At 46.0% G+C, this 19,498-nt stretch overlaps 1 protein-coding gene across 1 annotated transcript in view; it reads right to left on the bottom strand.

The window, feature by feature from the left end:
* The window catches only part of nomo (nodal modulator), a 132,627-nt gene that overhangs the window by 6,327 nt on the left and 106,802 nt on the right, over positions 1-19,498 (bottom strand). Inside the window, exons 36-46 of the mRNA XM_039776400.1 lie at positions 18,696-18,827; positions 16,812-16,948; positions 16,004-16,091; positions 15,837-15,900; positions 13,907-14,002; positions 11,859-12,068; positions 11,685-11,767; positions 10,203-10,362; positions 8,487-8,613; positions 2,907-3,020; positions 2,668-2,795 (exon numbers count right to left, since the gene is read on the bottom strand). Of these exons, the coding sequence (XP_039632334.1) occupies positions 2,668-2,795; positions 2,907-3,020; positions 8,487-8,613; positions 10,203-10,362; positions 11,685-11,767; positions 11,859-12,068; positions 13,907-14,002; positions 15,837-15,900; positions 16,004-16,091; positions 16,812-16,948; positions 18,696-18,827 (1,339 nt within the window). The remainder of the gene's footprint in view (positions 1-2,667; positions 2,796-2,906; positions 3,021-8,486; positions 8,614-10,202; positions 10,363-11,684; positions 11,768-11,858; positions 12,069-13,906; positions 14,003-15,836; positions 15,901-16,003; positions 16,092-16,811; positions 16,949-18,695; positions 18,828-19,498) is intronic.

The following is a 19,498-nucleotide window of genomic DNA, read 5'->3' on the forward strand; positions in this document are numbered from 1 at the left end:
AGCTTTCAAAGTAGCAACTGCCTTTTAATATCGGACATGCCTTATGGACACAGCAGGATTTCAGCAGTGACATGAAGTTTATTGGATTAACAGAAAATATGCATCATAACAAAATTAGACAGGTGCATAAATGTGGGCACCCAACAGAGATATGACATCAATACTTAGCTGAGCCTCCAGACGCTGTCCTCCTATAGCCTGTGATGAGGGTCTGGATTCTGGATGTTGGTATTTCTGACCATTCTTCATACAAAATCTCTTCAGTTCAATTTGATGGACAGCCAGCTTCAAATCATCCCATAGACTGTCGATGATAATCAAGTCAGGAGACTGTGACGGCCATTCCAGAACATTGTACTTCTCCCTCTGCATGAATGTCTTTGTAGATTTTGAACTGTGTTTTGGCTCATTGTCTTGTTGGAATATCCAACCCCTGCATAAGTAACTTCAACTTTGTGACTGATGCTTGAACATTATCCTGAAGAATTTGTTGATATTGGGTTGAATTCATCAGACCCTCGACTTTAACAAGGGCGCCAGTCCCTGAACTGGCCACACAGCCCCACAGCATGATGGGACCTCCACCACATTTGACAGGAGATAGCAGGGGTTTCTCTTGGAATGCGGTGTTCTTCTTCCGCCATGCAAATCGCTTTTTGTTCTGGCCAAATAACTCCATTTGTGTCTCATCAGTCCAAAGCACTGCTTGTCTAAATGAGCATTTGATACAACAAGCGACTCTGTTTGTGACGTGAGTGCAGAAAGGGCTTCTCTCTCATCACCCTGCCATACAGATTGCGCTGAATTGTAGAACGATGTACAGATACACCATCTGCAGCGAGATGTTCTTGCAGGTCTTTGGAGGTGATCTGTGGGTTGTCTGTCACCATTCTCACAATCCTGCCCATAAGCCTCTCCTGTATTTTTCTTGGCCTGCCAGACCTGCTGGGTTGGTTTAACAGCAACTGTGCCTGTGGCCTTCCATTTCCTGATTCCATTCCTTACAGTTGACACTGACAGTTTAAACCTCTGAGATCACTTTTTGTAGCCTTCCCCTAAACCAGGAGACTCAACAATCTTTGTTTTCAGATCTTTGGAGAGTTACTTTGAGGATCCCATGCTGTCTGTCACTCTTCAGAGGAGAGTCAAAGGGAAGGAAGCACAACTTGCGATTGACCTCCTTAAATACCTTTGACCACTCGTGATTGGACACTCCGGTCTATGAAGCTCAAGGCTTAACGCGCTCATCCAACCAAGTCATCAGCATTGAGCAGTGACGGGCATTCAAATCAGCACAATGACAAGGGGACCCACATTTGTGCACAGCCAGTTTTTCACATTTGATTTCATTTCATACGACTAAATACTGCGTCACTAAAAATCTTTGTTCTGAAAACACCGCAGTACTCCTAGGAAATGAAAGACACACCACTGTGCTCCCACACTCCCCTACACTATGCGACTCTTCAATTCCACCCGAGGGAGTAAATGCTAACATTACTCAAAGTTATTGTCTGATTTTTTTTTTTTTTCATTTTTATTACGATTTAATTTAATATTGTTTTTCTTTGTATCAGTATACTGCTGCTGGATTATGTGAATTTCCCCTTGGGATTAATAAAGTATCTATCTGTTATCTTTTATGTTGAAAGGAGAGTCAATTATTATGCAGGCTGAGAGGGGGTCCCAAACTTTTTCATATGACTGTACATTACGTGACGTCTACTATCCGCGTTCAGGGTGACGACTGACCTCCAAGGTTGTTCCTCTTTTTATTTTATTTTATTGTAGAATCAACTCTCGGCAGCGCGCAGCAGGGCAGCCGTGTGGCACATGTGTAAGAGTGCCGTTCTCATCCCCTACCACCTTTGCTCTCACCTCTCCTACCTCTTCATATCTTAAATCATTCTTGAGGCAGATTGAAGACTAAAGTGCCAGCTTAAGTGAAAAATTAAAGAAAACGTACTAAGTAATTGCAAAACAAAACACTGACTCAATTAGTTATAACGTGAAAAGATGCCGATGAAAGAAGAGAAGCAGCAGCGGGCTGCTAGGGTGGAGAAAAGAACAAGCACATCAACCTCTGAGCAAACGAATGATAAACGTACAGAGAAAGAGGATGAAAACTAGGAATGCTCAAGTCAAGTGGATTCACTATTGTGTTGTGCGCCGTTACTGGTTCTAAATAATTTCAGACTTTCACTTCATCAACAAGAGCTGCAGTCGTGTTTCGGCTGCCCGGAGGTGTCGTATCATATGAGACATAAAGAGTTTCACAATTCAGACACCTTTGGGGCCGTTTTGCTACCGTGTGGCATTCGTTAAAACCTCTGGGCATCAACAATATTTTAAATTTGAGATGTAGTGAGCCCTAGACTGGACACCTGACACGAGATTACATGACACAGGTGATCTGACTAACCCCATGGACACGTTGATGACGTTGGCTGTTACTTAGCATGCCTGTGTCCCCAATGATGCGGACTGTCTCTTATCTCTGTACTCCATAAACACAAGAAATGAAAAATGGAGCGCTGCTTCAGTGACACGACACACCAAGGGGGCTCACCAGTCAATGCACTGTGAAGACACTTCAGCACAACATCTGAGCTGCCTTGATGCCCGCCTCACCTCTCTCATCACCCACCTCTCCGGCCAGCAGCCTACCTGTATGCCGTCTTGTATCCAGTAATGGCGATGTTCAGGTTCTGGCCTTCTTCCACCTCGATCATCTGGGACGCCGGCTCAAAGCGGAACTCCTTCATCATTGGCTTAAAGTAATACTGGCCAGGACTCTGCATGGACAAGTCAAAGTCAGTTGGCAGCTTTAAAAGGGAGCCCCTCCCCAGTCTCAAAGGGGTCTCAAAGGCCCCACAAGAACCACGGAGGACACAGGAGGGACGTACCAAGTTGTTAAAGGTGAGAACACCGCTGTCTTGAGTGAGGAGGTTGGAACGGAACTGTCCCCCGCTCAAAGAGAGCAGCACGCCAGAGAGGGGCTGGCCATCTTCCAGTCTGATCTGTGAAGCACAAAAAAAGCAGAAGTGCATTTTGTTAAAAAACACAAAACGCACGCAAAGATGAAAGCAGCTTTGCAGTCTCACGGACCTTCTGCTGCCACACAGTGTCTCTCTGCATTCTCAAAACTCCTCTCGGCTTTGCCATTAACTTTACATACGCACTTTATGGTGAGGGTCTCAAATGTCCAATCGATTCAGTTTACCACAGTTAGACTCCAATCAAGTTCTGGAAACGTCTCCAGGAGCACAAATGCCCACAGGAGGCCTTGGAACCCAATTTGGTGGCGTCACACGACACGAGCGTATGGGGAAGACGGTCAGTGGGCGCGATATGTAGAGACAAGGGGTGGGGCAGGATGCACTAATTGGATTGACTGGCCCAGCACCGTGTCAGCTGTGGAATGGCCAATAGGGAGAGTCAGCTTGATGGATGAGGTCTCCAGGGGCCTCACGTATAACGCCGTGCGTAGAACTCGCACTATAACATGGAGTAAGCACAAAAGCCGAAATGTGCTTACGCACAGAAAAATCCAGATGCAGGAATCTGTGCGTACTCCAACTTCCACGTTCTTCCGCTACATAAATCCCTATCAGCGTGAAAAGTAACGCTCGTACACGCGCTTCATATAACGCCCAAACTCCTCCCAGAATTACGCCTCTTTGAATATGCAAATGAATATAAATCGACCTTAAGCTCAGCCTTCTGTGAAAAGACAATGGGAAAAGCACGGGGGAAAATATAAGAATTTCAGCGAATACCAAGTGGAGGCAAATGAAAAACATACAATTTGTTAAAATAAGCCGTGGGATAATCAACAAAAGGAAGTTGATCGAGTGACATAACGTGTTGGAGAAACTTGAAAGCTCACATTCACAAAATCGCACAGTGCCGGAAATAAAAAAGAAGTCACATATCAAAGTCGCCGTGAAAAGCCGAGTTGTAGCCCACCGTCTGAGTGTCACATGAAAGCTTATTAGGGTACAGAGAAAAAAAGTCACACAGTGAGGAAAAAGCACGAAATGTCCACTTCAATCTCGACATTTCCACTTTAATCACGTAGTTTATTTTGTCACTAAAGTCATCTTAAAATCGTTTAATTAACCAGTTTCTCAAATGACATCGTAATTAAAGTAGCACGTTAAATGCTTTGTTTTGTATTTGATCTTCTATGTGCTCTGTGCGTGTGACTCACTACTTGCTTCTTAAACTGTCTCTCTTCCTCCAACTGGTCACAGAATTCATTACATTCGTGATATTACAGCTCGCTGAATAACTAAAATACTGAGATGTATACGTGATATCATTTTCATGATGATAGGAGTTAAAGCACATTATTAAACATGGCTTTCACGCCGTAGGGATGGCGTACGACCTTCGATGAAATAATTTATTGCAGCAGTACTCAGGGGCGGCTCTAGGCTTGTGGTGGCACTGGGCAGAGGAAGAATCGGTGGCTCCTTCGCCTGCCAATGTCAGTAAGGTAGCTTATGCCCAGTGGATGGCCATGCATAGCCGCCTCGTACTCATGACACAAGCATTTAACTTTTGCCGAAATTTGAGGCTACGTTTTTAGCTGTGTTGTTATTTTCTCTTTCTGTTTTATATTCAATATATATTGTCGTAGCCATCACTGCAGTCCTTGCTTTTCTTTCCCCAAATACCCAATCAGAATTGGGGAGTGCCGATTCTTCAAAACGTTTAAAGAACATTGAAATATCTCCGTAGTACATATTTAATTATTCTATCCGTAACGACACTCCCAGTGAAGAATATAGATTATTTAAATGAAGTTAAAGTTTTATCTGTATAATTTAACAAACATATTTTGCTGCATTTCACCTTAAAAATGATATCGTCATCATATGTAAATACGCGCTTTATAAAGTGGCTCAAGTTGTGCGATATTATAACTATAGTGCAAGTTTACAGTGCGGTGATTGTACTTATAAGTACAAACAGTTCTACAAGGAGCACCTGATGGACTGATCGACTGTTTCTGAACCGCGAGGTCTGTACTGGAAAGGCTTTAAAACGTTTTGCCATGGCTGAGACAGCGTGTGCTTAATGCCATATACCGATAATTCTCTTTCCGATCAGCTGCTGCTGTGATTCACACTCAGATACAGTGATATAAATACTCCGAGTGGTGCTGTGAGAGGAATATGGAAAAAGATGATCCGCTGTGGCAACTCCTAACGGGAGGAGCTGAAAGAAGAAGGTGCAGTGAGAGTAACAACGCTAAAGCAGTTCTGGTATTTAGAATACTATGGCTGTTCCCTGGACCATTATATTGTTACGAGTTAATTACAATCAGATGCGTTACACTAATAAACAATATGCGGTTAGTTTCTGTGTATTTATAAAGCCGCGTCAGGAAAATAAGGAGTAACCACACAGGAACAGTAGCACTGCTTTGACGTTGGGTGCCGCCAGTCTGCAAAACTGAGCGGAGAACTTGCGTACGACAAGGTATGAGGTACCGTGGAAAAGTGCGAGGCTTTACGCCAAGTGTAGGTTTTATACATCGCGATTTGAACGTGGAAAAGTTCTTACGTAACATTTCTGTGCGTACGCACTGTTTATACATGAGGCCCCAGGACTCTGAACAAATCCAAATCCTATTATGTGATGTCATCTACTGTTAAATTCTGCTCTGTACTTCTAAAATTTTTATTTTTATACTGTATCGAGGATTTGTTCTGTTATGTGTATTGTATTGTAATTACCCCCTTTAATTCGACACCCACTGCACGCCCAACCTACCTGGAAGGGGTCTCTCTTTGAACTGCCTTTCCCGAGGTTTCTTCCATTTTTTCCCTACAAGGGTTTTTATTTTGGGAGTTTTTTTCTTGTCTTCTTAGAGAGTCAAGGATGGGGGGCTGTAAAGATGCAGGGCCTGTTAAAGCCCATTGCGGCAGTTCTTGTGCGATTTTGGGCTACAAAAGTAAATTGTATTGTATTGTACTAATGCCATCCAGACCCTCTGAACGGAACCCTGCATAATTCCAGAACCTTCCCACCATTCAGTGACAGCACTTCCGGTCCCGGCCCCTTCGACACACCCCTTCCTCCTCGGCAGCTAGAAAACACCCACCTTTGCCGCCCTCACCCCTCATTCCCATTTCGGACAGTCAGCAGTGACTTCTTGACCCTTCTTGTTTTCTATGGAGAGAATTTAATATACGAGTTGGAACCCAAAAAAAAATTATTTCATCTTGTTCTTACGGAGGGCCTTCAGCAAAGGGGGGCACGATACTTGAATTAATACGGGGATTTCAGTTTACGTGTTTTAATAAATTTGCAATCCTTCCTGAAGTCCCATTTGCACTTTGCCAATTGAGTGTAGATTGATGGGCTAAAATGTAAAATGTGTCCATTTAAAATGAAGTCTACAACACAATAAAGTGTGAGGGGGTCCGAATACATGCCGAACATATCCACCATATAAAACAGGCTACTTGGCTCTCAGGGTCTGCGCGGTTTCTCGACTCTACTGACACACGTGCAACTAATGAAACTTCAGGAGCAAAAAAAAAAAAACACCTTAATAATAATGTAAACTGCTCAAAAAAATGAAAGGACCACTTTGAAAACACATCATATTATGTGATATCATCTCCTGTTAAGTTCTGCTACGTACTTCTAAAATGTTTATTTTTATACTGTATTAAGGATTTGTTCTGTTCTGTGTATTGTACTGTATTGAACTGATCCCCTTTTTTTTTTGACACCCACTGCACGCCCAACCTACCTGGAAAGGAGTCTCTCTGCCTTTCCCAAGGTTTCTTCCATTTTTTCCCTACTGGGGTTTTATTTGGGAGTTTTTTTCTTGTCTTCTTAAGAGAGTCAAGGCTGAGGGGCTGTCAAGGTCAGGGTCGGTTAAAGCCCATTGTGGCACTCCTTGTGTGATTTTGGGCTACACAAAAATAAATTGTATTGTATTGTATCTGATCTCAATGGGGAAAAACAATCCAGCTGGACATCTCTAGTGATATGGACTGATATGGTGATGTGCGAGGAACGAAATGATGGACATGAAAATGAGGAAGCGACAGAGAGAGGGCTGATTTCAAAGAGACCCGAAAATCAAAGGGAACAAATGATACAGCAGGCAGGAGAGTCCATTTGGCCGAATGTCATAGCAGCAACTCCAAATGGTACTCAATAGTTTGTATGCCCCCCAAAGCAGGCCTGACAACGTCCTAATGAGACGACGGATGGTGTCCAGGGGGATCTCCTCCCAGATCTGGACCAGGGCATCACTGAGCTCCTGGACAGGCTGAGGCGTCAGATGGACCCAAACAATGTCCCACCCAGAGGTGTTCTATTGGATTGAGGTCAGGTGAGTGAGCGTGGGAGGGGCAGTCAATGGTATCAATTCCTTCATCCTCTTGCCACGAGGCGGGCCGGGCATTGCCGTGCAACAGGTGGAACCAGCATAGGGTCTGACAATGGATCTAAGGATTTCATCCTGATACCTAATGGCAGTCAAGGTGCCATTGTCTAGCCTGTAGAGGTCTGTGCGTCCCTCCATTGATATGCCTCCCTAGACATACGATCACTGACCCACCACCACACCGGTCATGCTGAACGATGTCACAGGCAGCATAACATCCTCAACGGCTTCTCCAGACGTCTGTCACATGTGCTCAGGGTGAACCTGCTCTCGTCTGTGAAAAGCACAGGGTGTCAGTGGTGGACCTGCCAATTCTAGTATTCTATGGCAAATGCCAATCAAGCTCCATGGTGCCCACTAGAGAATGTCGGGCCTTCAGGCCACCCTCAGGAAGTCTGTTTCTGATTGTTTGGTCAGAGACATTCACACCAGTGGCCTGCCTGCCTGATGGAGGTCATTTTGTAGGCTCTGCCAGTGCTCATCCTGTTCCTCCTCACCCAAAGGATCAGATACCGGTGGGTCCTGCTCATGGGTTAAGGACCTTCTACGAGGGGCCCTGTCCAGCTCTCCTGGAGTAACTGCCTGTCTGTTTCCTGGAATCTCCTCCATGCCCTTGAGATTGTGCTGGGAGACACAGCAAGCCTTCAGGCAATGCCACGTATTGATGTGCCATCCTGGAGAAACTGAACTACCTGCGCCAGCTCTGTAGGGTCCAGGTATCGCCCACCTCATGCTACCAGTAGTGACACTGAGCGTAGCCAAATGCAAAAAACGTCAATGGCCTCCCACGACCTGTTAAACCCTTCCTGTTTTGGGGGTCGTGTCATTGTTGCCCCTCTAGTGCACCAAAGCAGCTGAAACTGATGAACAAGCCCCTCTGCTACTCCACTGAGCAGATCAATAGCCCAGTAATAGTTTCATTGACTTGATGGGGGGTCTGTTATTTTCTCCCTAAGACGGTAGCAGCCCTCCAGAAACTTTGCTTTATGGTTACCCACCATCCCCCCCACCAGTGAGCCCAATTCAAGGTGCCGCGGATTTCCTTCATGTACGGCACACAAAGCCTTACCTCAAAGGTGACCCCTGCCAATGCAAAGGCCTTGAAGTCGCCCTGAGTGCCATCCACGGGCGTCAGTACAAACCCCTCCTTCTTGGCGCTGATGACATAGTCGCGGTCTCGGTGCAGGGGGCCCACACTACAGAGAGAGAGAAGGCAAAGCAGGTTACAGGTACAGGAGGGCCATTTAATAAGCTGCTTATCAAATGTGCTTGGGCAGGGTTCAAGTTAAGCTCTGTAAAGAGAATCAAAGGACCAGAAGGTGATAACTCCAGTAACACTGCCATCGAACCTGAAACCCGAGAGCATCATGGCAGAAGACTTGGGTAGACAGCTGTCACCAACACAAGGCTCACACAAAAGGCCTACTTGTGGCACCGCGTCACAACTCTGTTGATATACAAGTATAATCTTTTCTTCGTGATATTATTATTAGGTGCCATCGACTCTGCTTTGAGTCCCAGCGACTTGATGAATTAAAGATCTAAAAAGAAGTCAGTTTTGTGCTGGTCTGGCCGAGTCCTCCAGCGTCATGCCCACGGTTGTCTGGTTACGGGTCGCCCTCTTCGGTTGGTCCCTTTCTTTAGTTCCTGCTTATACCTTATTATTATTATTACTGATATCTTCTCACTACCGTATGTCTTTACAGTACTAAACAGTTCCTTGCCATGAAACCTAACCTTTCAAATGTAGCCATCTGGCTTATGAGTCAGGCTTGACAGCAAATTCTTGCATTTCCAGTGTTACACGCATCATGTAGGTGGGCACAGGACCCTGATGGACTCTTAATGATCACAGTGTACCAATAGAGAGTAACATTATGATGCGTCTTCAGAAAAAAACATTTCATTATTGTTGGTATGTTATACAGTAAGCCTCTACATCCCTGCTGCAAGGGACAACAAAATCAAAAGCACTCAAGGAGATCTGCTCAAGACGCCAGTGCCGTATTACAGGCCAGATTTAGCACACGGGGCTCGTCATTTAGAACTGCTAGGCAAGCATTAGAAGACGAGAAAGGGATGACTACGAAAATGGGCATTGTACTATTTCAGTGTGTCAGAGTCCGCATGACACTGGATCTTAGAATGGCATGATTTACTTAAGTCGGGGCCTGCATATGGAGAAAAGGGAAAAAAAAAACCTTGGAACACTGCCCGGCAGACCTTTGAAGCCGACAGACGGATGGGAGATAAAGTCATCCAATCCTGAAAACCCTTCCAGTGTAGCTACAAAAATGGCAGACTCTACACAAAGGTCTTGTCATGGCTTCCTTCGTCTGTTATGCCGTGTAAATCGTCATTAAAGAAAGCTAAGTTATTTCTCCTATGTGATTTCTTACCGCCTTATCACTAAGGGAGGGGTATCACCTTTTAATATCATATCTGTATAGTTTCAGGTTACTTAAGACGCCACAATTGCAAAACGAACGTATTTCCAGGGAGCTAGTGCCCCCTGGAGGAAAACAAGGAGGCTGACCTCCCTGAGCACAGACGGTTCTCGTCCCAGCAATCTAGCAGATGGCATCACAGCCCACGTCCATAGATTCAGAAGTTTTTACTCCAGCAGTAATTCTCCTGAATCCACCCTGACCGCTGCCCATTAATGCCAATACTGCTGAATGGCACATTTCTGCACACTGCCTACGACCGTTTGCTGGATTTTCGACATGGTGTGTCCACTTACCGCTAAGTGTAGAAAGACAAATATTCAAAGAAAGCAGGTCACCTGTAAGCGCCCATCTCATCAGTCGCCACGGTGATGAGCACTGCGTCCGTCCCCTTCTCCATGATGGTGATCTCCACTCCTTCCAGCGCCGGCTGGATTTGACCTTCCAGAAAGAGGCCCGCTTTCCCTTCGATTTCCACCATTCGGCCCGGGCAGCCCTCTGTGGGACAAAAAAGAACTTGAAGGGGCTGAACATGAAATCACCAAGGCTGCAAAATTTTGTTATTTTTAGATTTCTTGAAGAAAATCTAATGTCAGAGCACAACTCGAGCAAACAAACGGAAATCACACAGCAGCTATGAAGGCAACAGTCACAAGTGTCCGTGCTTTTCAGCTTTTCTGCAGCTTTAATTGTATTTTTGCAGGAAGTGAACATAAGGCTTATGCAGGTGCAGTAATTCTAAAGACTGCAGCAAGTGGATGAAGGGCAGGAATGGGGCAACTAAAGGAAGTCAGACAAGGAAAGGGCGAAATCTCATGTGCAATGGAAAAAACAAGTATTGTCAAAATTGAGTATTTTTAATTGTGGAGAGTCGCATAGTCTTTCCTGATGTTATAAGGAAGTGGTTATGGCCAAATACGTCTTCATTCCAGTCATAGCATGATGGAAGACGCTGGTATGTACACCGTATTTAACATACTGCAAGACAAAAACCTAAGCAACTCCATTGACCAATGAGGAAAGACCTCCTACCAATGAAAACATCAGATTACGATCAGGTGATTTAAATGCTGCGACTGCGTGTTTTAAACAGCAGGTGTAGCTGATTTGTGAAAAAAACAATAATGTGAATGTGAATCTCAGGAACGATTAAATCTAGAGATCGTTAATTCTCCTTCACATCGAGAGGAGTCAGATGAGGTGGCTCGGGCATCTGATGAGGATGCCTCCTAGATGCCTCCCTGGTGAGGTGTTCTGGGCACATCTAACCAGGAGGCAGCCCTGAGGAAGACCCAGGACACACTGGAGGGACTATGTCTCTCGGCTGGCCTGGGAACGCCTCAGGATTCTCCCGGAAGGGCTAGAAGAAGTGGCCGGGGAGAAGGAAGTCTGGGCATCTCTACTCAAGCTGCTGCCCCCGCACCCTGATCTCAGATAAGCGGAAGAGGATGGATGGATGGATCGTTAATTATAGGGGCGACATTGTTTTCTTAATTTGCCTTGCTCGCTTTTTCCACAGTTGGTGAGAAATCCTGTCAGGAAGTCACACCTCATAAAAGGAGTGCAGAATGGCAGCATGAAAACGGCGAGCGACCAAACAATTTGGCTGTGCAATCTGCCCCATCAGGGGGACCTAAAAGATTGCTCATATGGCGGCGCACATCGACCCCAGAATATCCGGGAGGGTAAACTCAGGAAATTGTCAGGTGCCGAGACTGAAAGCACGGCAAGTGTGTGCTTCATGCTCAGTCCACCGTCGTTCACACTCCATCTGCATTAACGAACCAGCTAATCCAGATGAGGAGAGGAAATCTCTGTACCTCCTGTAATGGTGGCCTCCACTTCTGGTGGGTAAAACAGCAGCACTTTGGAGGATGGCGTCACCAGGATTTTCTCACCGGCCCTGCAAAAAAAATAAAATAAAAAAAGGAAGCAGAAGGCTCATTCTCAAGGTTCGAGTCTTGGACCCCATCATTCAGCACGTCCTCCGTTACCTGGCCCAGTAGGAGAACTCATAATTGAACGGGCCGTGCAATTCCTCGACTTTCTCCTGCACGGGGGTCCCCTCTTTCCCATCGCCCTCTCCTCTTCTCTCGCGTTCCTGCCTCCGCAGCTCGATCTCCTGCAACTGCTGCTCCTGCCTCTGCTGTTGGAGAGATTTCAGCGGGCCCATGACCAGCGCCGGCTCGCTTTCAATGGAAGACCTGAACATAAACCAGGGGAAAAAGTGACAGGTGAGCCGATGACACGTAGAGAGTGAGAGAGACGGCCGACCTTGAAAGAACATGCTAGAAGGGCCTTTATTTAAGAGCAGAGAATTCAAATGGAAAGGCAAGCGAAGAAGGGCAAGGCCAGCCTCGTGTGGCACAGTGGGTCCGCAGCTCAGACTAAAAGGCCAGTTTTTAAATAAATAATCGCCGCACTCGTGGCTTCTATAGGGGACGTGGTAGTGTGGCCGGAGCGGTTCTCAGACACTACATGGTGTTTCCTCGCTTAAGTGCACAGGTGGGGAATCGTCTGTATCCATAACTGATGCCGAGACCTGCTAATCGCCACATCTGTGCCACTTCCCCATAATAAACAGGAGAAGCGCGAAATGCGGAGGGAGAGAGAAAAAAAGATTTGGAAAGAGAGAATGGAGGTTAAAGGAGGAAAAAAGGAAGGCAGGAAGGGAAGGAGCCGGTGTGAGTGAGCGAGAGCAGGCAAGCTGGGAAAAGTGAGCCCTAGCGGGGTGTTTGGGTGGCACCTAGGGGCAATTTTGATTGGGTTGCAGCTGCTGAGCGCTTGAGAGGAGCAGAAGTGCCCCAAAAGGCAGCTGGCTTGCTGCATAAGGCCGAAGAAGGCAGCGGGAGTCAGACTTGGCATCAGAAACCCCAGCATGAGTGCCCCCCGGCCGTTGGCGGAACCCAAGTCACAGTCCGGGTAGTGGTGCCGTACGGAGCAAGAGGACGTGGAGAAGGTCAGCTGCAGGTAGGGCGACTCCCCTGGTGCGTCACCCGGATAGGAGAAGCAGGAGGGCTGCCAACTAAAGGCGGCACTAGGTTTTGTTTTTCAAAGGACTGTTTCCAGCCAGTATTTTAACCTCGTTTCAATGGATTATTTGAACCTCCATGTGTTTTTACGGATTCTTTATTTATTAATGTTTTGATGCACTGCACTTTATTTGGATGCTGGGTTTGTTGTTCTTAAATAAAAGCACTTTCCCCGCCAGTGCTTCATTGGCGTCCTCATTGTCCAGCTCATTCGGTGACATTACCGACGGTGTGGTAGCATCATCACACCCTAGTGCAACAATAAGTTTGAAAATGTAGGCCTGGTGTGACGTTTATGGCAGATTATTTGTGCCAAACTTCAACGTGGTCCAATGTGCTAACTGCAATGCAATGCGCATAGGCACACGGTTTTTATCGCATCATAATTAAAAACAAACGGACGATCAGAAAAAGGGTATTGCGTTCTAAACTCACGTCCACAGAGCGCATTTCGTAAACTAACAGCAAGGTGGACGTTACTGCATTTCGCTTAGCGGCCGCTCCGAGGGGATTGCATTCTGATTCTGAGACCACTCAGCCAAAACTGAACGTAATCAAATGAGCAAACGGCCTCAGTACCATCTACTGTGCTGGGGATTAAAAATGATCTGAAACTTAAAATATACAGAGGAGAAATAAACTGATTTAAGGACCCCACTTGTTTATAATGTTCTTGTGTGATTAATAATATTAATTGTTTAAATGTATATAGCGCCTTACTCATTACTCAAAGCTCTTTTTATAGTGAGTGGGGAAACCACTTTGACCACCACTAATGTGTGGCACCCACTGGGATGCCAGCCATTTTGGCCGCAGTCCGCTAACCACACATGAGCTGGTAGGAGGTGAAGGGGTGAGAGAGAAAGAGAAAGAATTAGGGGGCCAGAATGACCAGGCTGTGGTGGGCAATTGGATACACCCTGCTCTTTACGATAGGCGCCCAGGGATCTTTAATGACCAGAGAGAGTCAGGACCTCATCCCAACGCATTTTCAGGCCCAGCATACTCACGTGATGGTGACAGTGATGTCCATCAGCTCATCTGTGGTGACCACCCCAGTCACACGGTGTCGGACCGCCGTGAGAGTCAGGATGCTTGGCGCTGAACTAAAGGCAATAAAAAAAAAAAAAAGGCATAATGAATGTGTGACACAGCAGGCGCTTCACGCCGAGACCCACTTAGAGAGAGCCGGCGCAATCTCCAACGCCCTTTGGGGTCACACGGCGGGAGAGCCCGTGCTTTTTACAGACTCGTTCCACTCTCACTTGACAGATGCTTTAGTGCAGAGGGTCATTTTGCCGTCTAAACTGTCACCTTGAATGGTTTTACAGAACTCCCCCTGCCTTATTACAATCGGCTAATTTAGACGGCGCCCATTCACTTTTCGTGTGCTTTGAAAGCCCTTCTCTTATCTGTGAATGAAACTTTCAGAGTGCCTCTCTTGCCGCTGCTCTTCGTTTTCTTTGCTTTGTGGCTGTGACTGCTATGACACGTACTGGATGTCCCCTTCTGTGTATTGACGATGTCATATTTGATACACAATACATGTTCAGTGCTCTTAGGTGGGGGAAGTCAAATTGATTTGGCCCCTGGGCCTTTGTAACGTGGCCCGATTCATTAACATCTTAAACATCCTACCCGTGACGACCTCCATGTTCCTTAAAGACCACCTTTAACATGCATGCCATGTGTAGACTTTAGTTAAAATGGGAACAGGCTCCTTTTAATGGCTCTTTTGGAATACAGACAACTACAGAACTACACATTACATGGCATTCTGCGCTTCCAAGGATAGGAGTTGGACATTATCGTGTGTCCGACTGACATAATGAGACACAAACAGACACAAGTGAGGCCACAGCCTTCACTTACTGCTGATGCGCGGGGCAGCCATCTTGGATTTTTGAGGTGCGGGTGGGTGAGGTTCTCCCGACTTTGTAAAACTTCCTACTCTGAACTCGGACATTCCGACTCGCCAGTTCAAATGCAACGCGGCAAAGAGAGCAAAGCGGCGCCACCAACGCCATTTCTGTCTTAACCTCGAGTGAATGAGAAGGCGGCGGACGACGAGTGACCTCGCTTAACGGTGTAATCGTCACAAGCCGCCACGCCTCTTCCAGTTACCCAGACGAATAAATTGAGTGTTCAGATTTTAAGCCAGCGTTCCGTCTGGGACTCTAAAAGCTTCGTTTACAGCCATCAGCTCAGAGCAGCGGCAACGCTCTCGTCAGTCGTCTCGTTTCATTGATTTTCACTTCAGGACTTTAAATGGGGGGGTCCGGACGGAGCCCCAGCTTTTTATCCTTTGTGTTTTTGGTCACTAAACCCCAGCTAATGTTTGTTTGCTGTGTGTTTCTTTCAGATTTCTGGTTTAAAGAATCTTTTTGTCAGTTTTTAGAGTTATAATATTTGGTTTGATGGAGGATTAGGCCCAACCTGTGGCTGCATTTCATCTTTTGATTCCCTGCATAACCTAAACTGTGTTTTTAAAGGATGGGCAGAACAGAATTACCAATTTAAAAAAAAAAAGCCCCCCTGGATGTTCAGAGCGACGTGGCCCAATTTGACCTGCCGTTACCCACCAGGCTCCTGGCTCCTGTTCTTATCCCTCACCAAACTCACAGCAGGTGTCTCAATGTCTACGTTCTCCTTCCACAATGACAAATTTTCTCCTGACTGGTTTCGTCAGCTGCTCCAGGCCCACCCTCTGCACCCATTTCTCACCCCGCCTGGTGAAGGAGGGAAGGCCAAGTCTATCAGAAAACGTCTCCCCGGGGCAAAGCGAGACAAGGCAGCCTGTGCCGACTTATAAAACCGAGAAAGGCTCATAAAGCGCCATTGATCTGCACTTTAATAGCTAACTGTCGTCAGCCCAACGGTCAATTCACTGCCGGGAGTGCAGCTCATAAAAATCAATCTTGTCATTTTCCCAGTTATTACGTGTCATATATGTAGAAGTCCTGTTCAAACTGGTGGCAGGAGCGGGGAGTGACTTTGTAGGTGCCTGCGAGAGAAAACAACAGAACAATGAAATGGGGTTTTGACAAAAGGCAAAAACAGCAACAAGAAGCGGAGTTGTGGCTCAGAAAGAAAGCATCGGGCAGTACCTGGTTTGGAAAGGCAGAAGCGGTTGACACCCTTGGACAGATTGTAGACTCCAACGTTCTCCGGCACGCTGCCATCCTGATAAAACTCCTAAAACGGACAAGTGAAGCCCTCGGTCAGTGGATCACCTGCTCTCCACAGATAGCAGAAGTCACAAAAATATACAGGAATGGCTTCAAAACAACAATGGGAATGCCCTGGAGTGGCCAGGCCTAAAATCCAATGGACAACCTGTGGCTGGAATTGACCAAGGCTGTATTCTATGACACATGACAGAGCTGGAGCAGAGTGGTAAAGAAGAAGCTAGAAGAAGCAGCAGCAGCAGAAGAAGAAGAAACAGCAAGACACAAAAAGAAGCAGCAGCAAGAAGCTGGAACTGACAGAGAGAGACCTGAGCACCCAGACTCAAGGCTGTCATGGCTGCTGTCTACTGAATGCTGACCTGAAGGGGGGGGTCAATGATTCTGTCTCGCATATCTGTGATTAATTTAGACCACTTTGCACAGATCTGTTGTCACGTTGACATTAATGGGGTCTTTTTCTGTTGGTAAAGTGTTAAACAGACAACTCAAATCCAATGTGATTTAAGGTTGTAAGACAATAAAATGTGAACACTTGCTATGGATGTATAATTTGTACAGTACAGGTGCTGTACCTTGTGCGTAGCGTCATTACAACATTCAAGGACTTTCTCACGATTTTACGTCAGCTTGAACACCCGCCTAGGAGCTGGCAACTCTGATTGAAATCATGTAGTGTGCCCTTCATCACACTCAAGTGAAGTCTGGATATCAAAAATCTGAAACTGACCAGCGTTATGGCATGAGATAAGGAACATCGAAGCATGTAGCCAGTCTGCCGAAACTCCACACCCAGCACGTCCTCCTCCAGCACTTCCACCTCCGGAGATTTCTGCTTCCAGCACCACTCCTCCTGGGCAATGCTCACTAAAAGAGGCACACACAGGGATTTGAGTTCACATCCACAGGACTGACTGGGGGCATCTTAAACTACAAAGACGTTACCCACTAAAGACCACCCTACAGCTTCTTAACAGGCACCGGCGATGGACCCTCCTACACTACAACAATCAAGATGAGAGCAGGACATTCAGCCCAGCAAAGCTCTCCAGTCTAGTCCACTTCATTTTTCTAAAGTAACATCAAGTCGAGGTTTCAAAGTACCCAACGTCCTACTGTCCACCACACTACTTCTGTGGTTCACTGTGTGAAGATAAACTTCCTAAAGATTGTGTGAAATTTACTCTCAACAAGTTTCCAGCTGTGTTCCCGTGTTCTTGATGAACTCATTTTAAAAGTCACCGTCTTGATCTACTGGACTAATTCCTTTCATAATTTTGCACACTTCAGTCAGATCTCCTCTTCATCACTGTAAAGGCTCAGCTCTTTTCATCTTTCCTCATAACTCATCCCCTGTATTCCTGGAATCAGCCTAGTCGCTCTTCTCTGGACCTTCTCTAGTCCTGTTATGACCTTTTTTGTAGCCTGGAGACTAAAACTGCCCCCAGGACTCCAGATGAAGTCTCACCAGTGTGTTATGAAGCTTGAGCAGAACCTCCTGTGACTTGTACTCCATACATTATGGTGCTATATAACCTGACATTCTGTTAGCTTCTGAACACCGCCAGTTGATAGTGTCATGTCCACTGTGACTCCTAAGTCCTTCTCAGAGGGTGTTCTTTCGATTTTCAGACCTCCCATTGTGAATTCAGTCCTAATAAGACCTAAACTTAATGCAAGCGATGGGCTCAGCTCTGTTAGCCTTCCGTCATTCATCATCGCCTGTAACCCTGGAATCAGCCTAGCCGCTCTTCTCTGGACCTTCTCTAGTGCTGTTATGTCCTTTTTGTAGCCTGGAGACCAAAACTTCACCCAGTACTCCAGATGAGGCCTCACTAGCGTGTTATAAAGCCCGAGCAGAACCTCCTGTGACTTGTACTCCACACATCAGGGCGCTATATAACTTGACATTCTGTTAGCTTCTGAACACCGTCAGTTGATAGTGTCGAGACCACTATGACTCCTATGTTCTTCTCAAAGGGCGTCCTTTCGATTTTCAGACATCCCATTGTGTATTCAGCCCTAACAAGACCTAAACTTAATACAAGCGATGGGCTCAGCTCTTTAATTCTTTTATTATAACTCATCCCCTGTAGTTGCTCTTCTCTGGACTTTCTCTAGTGTTGTCATGTCCTTATTGTAGCCTGGAGACCAAAACTGCACACAGGACTCCAGTTGACGTCTCACCAATGAGTTATAAAGCTTCAGCAGAACCTCCTGTGACTTGTACTCCACACATCAGGGCGCTAAATAACCTGACATTCCACTAGCTTCTGAACACTGTCTGTCAGTTGAAAGTGTCATATCACCATGACTCCTATGTCCGTCTCATAGGGCATACTTTTGACAGACCTCCCTTTGTGTATTCAGTCCTGAGAAGACCTAAACTTAACTCAAGACTTAGGCTCAGCTCTTTTAGCCTTTCCTCATAAATCAGCCTAGTCGCTCTTCTCTGGACGTTCTCTTGTGTTGTTATGTCCTTTTTGTAGTCTGGAGACCACAACTGCCCACAGTACTCCAGAGGAGGCCTCTCCAGTGTGTTATAAAGCTTCGGCATCACCTCCTTGGACTCTTCTACCTAACATCTGAGAGAACCCACCTTGACTCTTCTTACCTTTATACTTTCCCGGTAAGATCCTGTCAAACGTGAACGGGACGGCATCTCCTTTGTCAAAGGGCTGGAGGCTTCGTTTCTCGCCCTGCCGGCTTGTTGGCTGGAGGGTCACAGTCAGATCTCCGCAGGCGGCTGTAGATACAAGAAGGCCGTGTGAGAGGAAGGAAAGTGGGACGAGGAATGCTTCAGGGTTGGGGGGTGTGCATCAGTGGGCAACAGGATAGTCTACTGCCCGTCTTATTAATCGATTTGACATTTTTTTTTATTAATGATACTTAGACCAATAAATAATTATATTTAAAACAATTCATGATTGATGCAGCTGGCCTGTTTTTATTGTTTTTTTTTAAGTGGGATGGGTGCCCGTTAGGAAAACTCATTTCGAGCCGTCTCGCAAAGTCGACAGCATGTGGACGTGATTGATGAAGAAACAAATAATTAACACCCAGTCAATCTATACTGAGAAAGCCAAAATGTATTTTTTTTTTGTTTAGTTTTTTTTTTTTGTTGATCACTTCCTAAGGAAATTGCTGCTGACAGACGACTCGCTGACTCTCGGGAGTCAATTTAGAAGCCATTTCTGAATATGGTAACTGAACAGCTCAGCAAATAATTAATAGCCTGGTCTGTCTAATAAAGTCTATTCTTGTCTGCTAAAAAAATTTTTAAAAATTGAAATATGTGAAACTGATCGTGTGACGGCTGGAAGGAGGAAGCCCCCCGGGTAAATAATGGTGTCCCCGTAATAGAAGAAGAACAGAACAAAAAGAACAAGGAACCAGCATGGCATCCCCACGGAGAGC

This window comes from Polypterus senegalus, chromosome 13, assembly GCF_016835505.1.
Source record: "Polypterus senegalus isolate Bchr_013 chromosome 13, ASM1683550v1, whole genome shotgun sequence".
Taxonomy (NCBI): domain Eukaryota; kingdom Metazoa; phylum Chordata; class Cladistia; order Polypteriformes; family Polypteridae; genus Polypterus; species Polypterus senegalus.